This window comes from Talpa europaea (assembly GCF_964194135.1).
Source record: "Talpa europaea genome assembly, chromosome: 4".
Classification (NCBI taxonomy): domain Eukaryota; kingdom Metazoa; phylum Chordata; class Mammalia; order Eulipotyphla; family Talpidae; genus Talpa; species Talpa europaea.
The window spans coordinates 70875169-70884791 of NC_140070.1; the positions used below are offsets into that span (position 1 = coordinate 70875169).

At 42.9% G+C, this 9623-nt stretch overlaps 1 protein-coding gene across 1 annotated transcript in view; it reads right to left on the minus strand.

Moving 5' to 3' along the window:
- The window catches only part of LRRC31 (leucine rich repeat containing 31), a gene marked incomplete at its 3' end in the record, with an annotated part of 35504 nt that extends 34559 nt beyond the window's left edge, over positions 1-945 (minus strand). The window contains exon 1 of the mRNA XM_084232630.1: positions 798-945. Within this exon, the coding sequence (XP_084088756.1) occupies positions 798-923 (126 nt within the window). The 5' untranslated portion in view covers positions 924-945. The remainder of the gene's footprint in view (positions 1-797) is intronic.
- Positions 946-9623: the final 8678 nt, after the last annotated feature.

Here is a 9623-nt window from a genome sequence, read left to right on the forward strand (position 1 = left end):
CATTTTGCATCTCCTTTACCTGCTTTATTTTTCTTCAGATCACTTATTAACATAATCAGAAATTTGTTTCTGATTTGGGTCTTTGTGTAGGTAAGGTTTTGTTTTTCATGTCTGCATTTCTAACATAACAGTGGCTGGCAAACAGGAGGTGCTCAATCAATGTGTGTTGATGGGCTGACTGGTCATCTGTGCATGCATATGAACAAAAGGCTGAAAAGAAACTTAAGGAAATAATCATTCATGTTAGAATTGAGCAGAATAATAATATATTTCAAATGCAGGAAATAGGTATTTTCTCTAAATCTTACCTCAGTGTTATATTACTTTTGATTATTTCAAAGCAAAATTAGCAAACTAAAGTGTCTAAGAAACACAGACATTTAGAACAGAGACTTAAAAATAGAAGAAACACAACCCAAATGAAGCTTTTCGTTCTCTGTTCCCCTCCTTGCAGTTTCGATTTCATACAAAAGTGTCATCCTAAACCAACCAATTTCTAGTTTCTTGTCACCACCAGTGAGATCATCTGCAGGATGAGACAGTCCCTTCTCCCCTCCCCCAAGGGAATATGGCTTTCCCTAAAATAGTCTTTCTTTTGCTAAATATCTTGTTCCACCTTCTGTTTCCAAATATCCTCCATCTGTGTAATCCCTTGCATTATCAAGACGGAATTCTTCGATAATGCCAATTATCTCTAAATTTTTGAGGTTTTTTTTTGATAGGTTTAATTTAGCCCATGTTATCTCTTTATGGGGAAACTATTTAAAAAAATTAAATAAAAACCGGTAGAAGTTCACTAGTGTCAGGTAGCCGTCTTCTGTGTCTTCATCTCTGAGTTGGAAATCAATTGTTTCAAGATCACTAATTTCCTTTTTTGCTTTCAACTTTGGAGTATCTGAGTTTTGAGCCCCTGAAGAATTCATTGACAAATGAGGTCCGGGGTTTAGTCTCTCTGTTAGGGGGAGAGGATGTCCTGAGCAAACTCCATACAGGCTTTGTGGATGCCACCCCCACTCCATCAAGACACTACACATCCCATGATCCCCAAAGAGAGGGTTGCAAGGACCTGAGGGTGGAGTTAAGCAGCCATTTTCTCTGTTTGTGAATATAACAAGCCATGTGAGTGGGGTCTCTCTCTCTAGGCTCGCTCGCTGTCTTGGTCAGGCAGTGCTTGGTCTGGGCAGTTCATTTGGGATTCCAGGTCGGTAGAATGAGTAGGACACATTTACAAACTTGTCTCTCTCTTTTTCTCCCTGAGTTATTCATTTCCTCATTTCCCCTTTCCTTGTAAATAAGCCCTTGATTAACCTTTTGTGTGTGCCTGCAGTTTAAGTCCCCTTTAAGCGCTCAGGTGGGGACGCACAGTCAGGCAACCCATTTTATATTGGGGTTGCCCTGTAACATCTCCATCTGAGGAAACTCTCTCCCTTTAGTAGGGAGCTAGGGAGGAAGGGAAGAGCACAGCACCCAGTATAGTAACCTGAGCATACACACCTGGCACAGGTGCACGCACACCCTATATGACTCATGATCTGTTTTCTTTAAATTAAAACTCTTGCCTCGACCTGAGAGTCCTGCCCTTATGATGACCGAATGAATGTGGACCAAATGAATTGATGCCATGAGAAAGTAACCAAGCAGGTCAGGGTGTACCAAGGTCAAGCTAACCGAGAAGCTGATAACAAACTCCGGGGGCTGAACATGACAAATACCAAGAACATCCACTATGACAGGCTTTTCTGATGGGCTGCTTGTTTATGACTAACAGTTTTATTTTAACTCATTATAAAAAAGGCCAGCTTGAGAAGAGATGGCAGAATGGTCTCTCTGTTCTCTTGGATGAATGGCCAAGAGAGAGCCATCTCTTCAGGATGCTATGCCCGCCATTCTCTCAGATCAATGGCCAGCAATCTGAAAAGTAAACATGCTTATAGATTCAATTCCAGCCTCTGCTTATTGGCTTTTTTGGTAGTGACAGACAGCAGAACCCAGGCTTACTCCCAGTAACACCTTGTTTGGCTGTTGGTCATTGTCTCCCTCAATAAGACATCATCCACTTTTTTTTGTTTTCTAGAACTTCTGAGAAGACTGTCAAGATGGGATGAAATCAGAACTAAAAACTACATACGTTTTTGTTTCCCCTTTTCCTTTTGTTTTTTATTACCGGTAATGTTTAACATAAAAATAAGACTGACATAACCCATGATCCGGGAACCAACAGATGGTAGTAGATACAAACTTAGAGCAAATTTAAAGTTACGTTGTAAGAGACCTATTAAAGAGGCTTTAGCATGCCTGTAAAGCTGTCACCCAGAGGAGTTTGCCGTCAGTGACCAGCTCCCCTCTTTGCATACTGCTTTCTTTCTCTTGACATTTTTCTTTCTCTACATCGGTCCTGTACCACCATGCCATCAAAAACACACTAGCAGTATTCTTTCACTCCGTGAACAGAACCTACTGTGGGCAGGCCAGCTATTCTTCTAGCTATAAGAGACCTTATGATGAACCAGACAGCTCATATCTTTGTTAGAATCTTAACCTGGTGAGAAGATGAAATTTTTACCCCATGAGTACACTGGGATAAGGGTTGTTAGGGAAGAGAGACCCACATACCCAGGGAACCTACATTTGGGTCAAGCTTGCCTTGGACAACAGGCTTTATGCACTGGGTGACATTGCCTAGGTTGTGAAGAATTGGGAGTTAGCTGAAAAGAAAAGAGAGAGAAAGTGTCCTGGGTAGACAAAAAAGATTCAAGAGCTTCCAGGCATAAAGACCTAAAAGAGTCTCCCAGGATTGCCTCCAGGAGTGAATTCGGGGTTAACTAGAACAAGAGATGTGGTAGTTGGGGGTTAGGAATGGGTCTGGTGTGATTTGAGGCTAAAGATTCAGAAGGGGCAATCTGTTATCCTTCCTGGGATTTGCTTTCCTTTTAAGGGAAGGTTAAAGATTTAAACTAAAGGGATAAAACTGTAAATGGAATTTCTGATTTTGTAAATAGAATTTAGATCCTTTTCTTGAGGTAAAGTCTAATAGGTATTCTTGAAATTACAATGTTCTTATGGTTTCCTCTCTATCAAATAGCTCCTTCTGTAATACATGTTCATTTGCTTTAGGAAACATTTTGCATTTTGCACAGGACGTCCTAAAAATGACCTTGAAGAACCTGCCTCTGCACTTGGGGGATGGAATGTTCCATATACCTAAAGTACTGTTTTGAGAGTCACAATTTGGGCATGCCTTTCTTTTTTAAATTTTCTTTTCAAATTAAAGCAAGACCTAGAATGGGCTTACCAGGAAATAGCAGTGAATCAGTTTCTCAGGCCATCGACTCACCGCTGACCAGAGAGACTCAGCCGGTGAGATGGGAAAGACAGACCTTTAATCTCTTGAGTCTTGACACAGCCCTGGTTGCCCTGTCCAGCTCACCTTTACCTCACGGGCCCTCTTCCTTTTGCTGGTTCTCTAGCCCCCACCCGAGACTTACCTCCATGGTCATTTTCACTCATTTTCATCTTTTGAAGATTTATGGAGAGCCATTCTCTGGAGGATGATCCCAGTCAATGGTTTCAAACTATTTTTTTTTCTTAAATCAACTCCCAAGTCTAAGAAAACACTGTTGGATGGTGCTCCAGGATGTGGTAATTTATCCAAGTGAACCCCACCCACCATGTGAGGCCCTGCTGGCTCCTTGCTTGGGTAAGCATACTATGCAGCAGATAGGAAGGGCGGGGAGGCAGGGAGGTTAGAAACAGCAGGGACTTGAGGAAACAAAAGAAAGGTAGAGAAACAATTGAGGGAATAACAGGGAAGTAGAAAAAAAAATTCAAAATTTGTGGTATTACACTTTATATACCAACTTTAATAAGCACCTAGGCTGCTCACAGCAGCTCAGTCTTTAAGACTGGCTTGCATAAACCTTCCAGTTCCTCTTATCTCTGGACTGGATTTTACTCTGTGAAGACAAATCCTGGAAACTGAATTTGGGGAAATTTGTAGAACACAACATAACAGTCAGCCCATAGCAGATAAAAACTGAGGTTTTTTCTCTTTTCCTGAGATCAGAGGCATTCACTTCAAAGTATCTAACGGCTGGCGTTTCAATTCAAATTAACATTAATTGAATGGTAACATTCTGGAATTTACTATATTATCAGCAGAAAAATTATATGCCATGAAACCCCAAGGATAATACATATTAGACACGCTATTTCCATTAGATGTGCTGTTTCCCTTGTGCTTAAGTGATATTTAATTATTTATTCTTACAACAATGAGGAACACTTAGGTTCAGGCTTAACCTATTTAAAATGTTTGAGGAATGCCTAAACTTTTTGAAACAGTGTCAGAGTAAGTCATATTTTCAATGTTGCTTATTAAAGGGAGATGCATTTTCTTTCTCCATAAAAGAAGCCCTGTCACCTGCTGCAACACAAGTAAAACTTGAGGACATTACACTAAGTGAAGTAAACTGTCACCAAAAGGCAAATACTGAATGGTGCTGTTACAGAATCCTTTCACCTAGGCGTTGTTTGCCTAACCTTCCTGTTTGTGAGCCCCTGGCATAATAGGAATTCATCACAACCCCGAGCTGGGCAGTCACCAGTGAGAAACAGACCCTGTACTCTGAGGAGACATCCAGCTTTTGAGCAATGGCTCAGCCCTGCTGGCCACACAGATGGAGACAGCAGAAGACACGACCTAGAAGTGACAGGGACTCATTAGCTAAAACTTAGCACACCCCTGGGTGGGGACTTAGGATGCTAATGAGGATCTGCCAAGTATGAAGACTGTAACCTGTCTGTGCGCGCCCCCCACCCCTATCCCCACCCCCACCCCGCGCAACCCAGACTAAACTGCACAAGGACGCTGCTCCCCAGTGTTCTGCCCTGGTAACCAACCCCATAAACCAGATCCTTCACCAGCTAAAGTGTGGCGCACGGCACTTGTCTCCCCTCTCCTCTAGTATAATCCACCATAAATGCTTCTCTCTTGAAACTTACTGGTTATTTCAAAATTCGTTGGGGAGTTATTTGATAAAAGCCAGAAAAAGACCTCTTGGAACTAGCAATAATTCCACTCACATGAGGTGTTTAATGTAGTCAGACTCATAGAAACAGAAAGTGGAATAGGGTGTCAGGAGCTGGGGGAGGAGGAAGTGAGTGCTGTTGTTTGATGGAGATACAGTTTTAGTTTCACAGGATGAAAAGATCTGGAGATCTGTTGGGATGAGAGAAGTACTGCTGATTTTACAACTATTGGAGTTGTCAGAAAAGTCATGATACATTTTTGCTTGAAAAATATAGAAAAAAATAAGTCATGACTTTTCCAACAACCCAATAGTTACTTGAGTTTTACTTCCTAAAGCAAGCATATTGTATTCTTTGGTTCAAGGCATATTCTTCTCATTTCACTTTTATTGCCATGTTCTTTACTAGCTAATATGCATTTTTTCTTTCGGTATTCTAACACTCAGCACTTTATCAATAATGGATCTATGAAAATGAACTATAGGTCAATAGCAAGATTTGCTTACCCACAGCTCTATTTACTGTTTACTGAGGGTGAACAGACTAAGTCCGTTTGTTACATAATAGCCCTGGGTATGCTGTTCCTCTCATTCATTGGCCATGAAATTATCTGCTCTTGGAACTTTGCAGAATGGGCTTGCACCAAGAGTCAATCACCCACTTGATGAACATGTTATTATCATTCCTTTACCAGGTATTGATAGGTGCAAAGAAATACAATTCATGGCTCATCCTCAAGGACTAAACATCAATGTGAGGAGTCAAGATATAGATCTCAAATATTCCCTAAATTCATGGCCATATATGTTTGAATACAGAATACCTGGTCAGGCAACAAAAAATATCTCAGAAGCAAGAAAGTTCCACCTAAGTGGTCATGAAGTCAGGGTCTATGAGGAATGTAGAAGATGTGTTGGATTTGGTGGTAGGAGGTACTTAGGGAGTAGAGTATGGGGCTCCCTCTTCAGCCTGGGCTTCTTGGGAGCAAGTATGAGAGAGGATAGCAGGGAAACCAGATCAGCACAGCAGTAGAGGGGAGGGAGCACCTATCATGCACAGCTATAAGCAGGACACTGCTGAGGCGTGGAGAAGAGATGAAAATAAGGCACTAGGTTAGTCATGCGCTCCACTTGGTCTGGTCATCTCCGTTTTGATTTCACGTCTTCCCCAGGTCATAACTGTGCCTGGGAATTCCAGCATCTGTGTTAATATCAGAATATCCATATCAGACATATCTTGTTGCACATCCTCCCAGCTCATAGCTGGCTCTGGCCATTGCTGCAATAAGGAGCTGTGTGCAGCCCCAACCTGACAGCACTGCCCTTCTGACTCCAGGAGCTTGCCTCTGCCACCACTTCAGGGGTATTGGTGGTGTTACAGGGCAGGGTGAGGGCATGCCAGGAACCCACAAACCTGCCCACTCTGAATAGGTTCTGCCATCTGCCATATCAAGACAAAACATACTCTAGTGCATAAGACCTTTAATGGCAAGGAACATTAATACAATTAGTGTGCAATAAAGACAAAAGAAAGGAAAGAATAGATAAAATAGTTTTCACATGACACACCCAAAGTTACCCCTCCCTTGTGGGTAAATGCCCAGACAAACAGGGTTGATTCAAAGCAGGGCATCTGAGACCCAAAAGCCTGCCACAAGTCTAAGGCACCTCCTGGTGGGGACCCATAAGAAAGGGGCAGAAGGGACCAGGCAAGTCTGAAAGGAAAAGAGCAAAATCAAAGTCAAGATAAAGGCTGCCATTGTTAACCTCCCAAGGATCTCTCACACTCATCTTTGTTTCAAGTGTCACCTTCCACGTTCCCCAAGTCCCTGGAACAAGTCCAAGGCTGAGAAGAAAGTGCAGCTTCGTCCCATGTTTCTCTGCTCCATGTGCCTCCTCCACATCTCCTTTCTTCCTGTTCCTTCCCCAGTCTCCTCTCCAGCTTCTTCTCCTCCCTGCTCAGCTTCACCCTTTTTTGGTGGGATAGGGAACCTGGAACCTCCCCTTTCCCTGGGGACCACCCTGTTACAGTGGGAGGTACCCAGACTGTCTACTGTGGATCCAAGCCTGGAAGTAACAGGGAATTATTGTTGTACCTCCCGGGACAAATCACAGTCCAGGGGGTGTCTTTGGGGACATGCAGCAGATATGTGCTCCCCAATTCTGTCCCATGGGCTGACAATTGTAAGGGCACTTTACACATAGTCTCAAGGGGTCCCCAGAGGGAATGAACCATCCTTGTCCAGAGGAGTAACCCTTTCTAATACCCTCTAGACTGGCTGTCCCCCACCCCTGCTTCACTCTTCCCATCTTCAAGTAAGCCAACCCTCATGCCCATTAGTCAGGATATGTTCCCCGAAAGAAAAAAGTTTGAACTTCATTTATTTCTTCATTAAAGCACTTAAATCTTTGCCCTAGGGTTAATTATTGAGAAGAAAAGGCTAATTATTTGTTCCAAGCTCTTATGATGGTCTTTTCATATTGGCACATACATGTCTACTTGATTTATAAATAATAAGCCCTCTGTGGAATATCATAATGTACATAATCAGTTCCTTACTTACTCTCATGTTAAATACAACAAATGAACATCGTTTTGTGTGTTTGTGTCCTCTTTTTCCATTCAGACTGCCCTTACTTTATTTTTATCCTAATTCTCCCAACCAAAATGTGGGAAGAAATATCCTAGCCTGCATTTTATTAGAGCAGAACAGCTTTGGTAGAATTTTAGTAGTAAAACTGAATTGGGGGATTTTTGCAGGACATACAGACAGGTGTTTGTACCTGTGAGTGTTTAGCCAACTGAGAAATTAGAAAAATAGTCCACACAGAGACCACCCTCACTTTTGATACCAGTTGCAAGTTCTGGGGTTCTAAGATCACACAAAAGTTTGATAATTTACTTGAGAACTCACAAAACTCACTGAAAACTGTCATGTTGTAGTTATGCTTTAATGCAGCTAAAGGATAGAATCAAGCAGGGGAATTCGAATTCTACGAATTCTACGAATTAGAATCAAGCAAGGGAAGAAGTATCCAATGTTGAGCTTCTACTGTCTCCCTGAGTCATGACTGTCAGTTTCTTGACATTGAGGTATAACATTATGCATTGAACATCACCAACAAGGAAGCTTACCTGGGTCTAGATATCCAAGGGCCCCATGCACTGCTGATCTGATTATACACCTCAGGAGACCAACTGATAACACACAATGCAAAGCCTCCACCCTACTCTTCATTGTTGACTAACTGGTTTAAGACCTCCAGGCAGAGATACCCTTATCAGGAATCTGAGGGCAAAGATCTAACTTTTTTTTTTTTTTTTTAAAGGCTTCCAGTCAATTTTTTCTAATATTCTTTTTTTTTTTTTTTAAGATTTATTTATTTATTTATACAAGCACTGGGTACAGTCAGAAGCGAGGGAGGGTGAGAGAATTCACCAGAGCCAGAGCGGGGAGCAGAGCAGGCAGAAGGACCGAAGTACACTGCTGAGGGGAGCAGCGGGCGGCAGGAGAGGTCTGCGCGCCACGTGGGACCCTCCTCCGGTGACCGGGGAGCAGCCGGGGATGGAACATGGTGCCGCAGAGGCTGTGGGCAGCCTCGCAACCCAGCGCTCAACCGCTGCGCCACCGGGGAGGCCCTCTAACTCTTTTTTTGTTTGTTTGTTTGTTTGTTTTTGTGGTATAGATTAGATTCTTTACTACACAATACCAAAATACAGACAGTTCCATTAGATTTTTCAAAAGGAGGCATCTAATTAATAATGTCCAATTTCTTTCCTGAGAAAGTTATTTAATCAAACAAAATGGAAACAAAATTGTCAATTTTTTCAATAGCAAAGTGTCTGTGATAGGAATTGGCTCAACATTTGCCAGGATCTTGGTCAAATTGTAACAGGGTGGTCCCCAGGAAAGGGGGAAGTTCCAGGTTCCCTGCCCCACCCAAGGGAGGGGGGAGCTGAGCAGGAAGAGGAGAAGCAGCAGAAGAGACTGAGGAAGGAAGCAGGATGGAGCCAGAAGGAGCCCTGGAGGAGGCGCATGGAGCCTAGAGACATGTGAAGAAACTGCGCTTGTCTTTTGGTCGTGGACTGGGTGACACAGATGTGGGTGAGACCCGTGGGGAGGTGACCATGGCAGCTTTTATCTTAATGTTGATTTTGCTCTTTTCCTTCCGGGCTTGTCTGCTTGTTTCTGACCCTTTGCTGTGGGTCCCCACTGGAAGATGCTTTAGACTTGTGGCAGGCCTTGGGGCCTTGCTCTGGGCCGATCTCATTTGGATGGACTTTTACCCACGGGTAACTTTGGGTGCTTGATTTAGAAACTAGATTATTTGCCTTTCCTGTATTGTTTCCTAGTTGTATTAAAGTTCCTTCCCATTAAAGTCTCATATGTTTTGTGTTGATGCAACGGATGGCAGAACCCACTTAGAATAGGCAGGTTTGCGGGGTTTGGGCTGCTCCTCTCCCTGTCCTATAACAGATTGATTCTTCTCAAGCTCATTCTTTGCCTAAACATGCCTCCTGTGGTAAACAGCAAGCTTCATCAGAACGCATTCACCCCCCCTTGTTCTGGAATCTCTGTTAACTTTAAGGGAAAT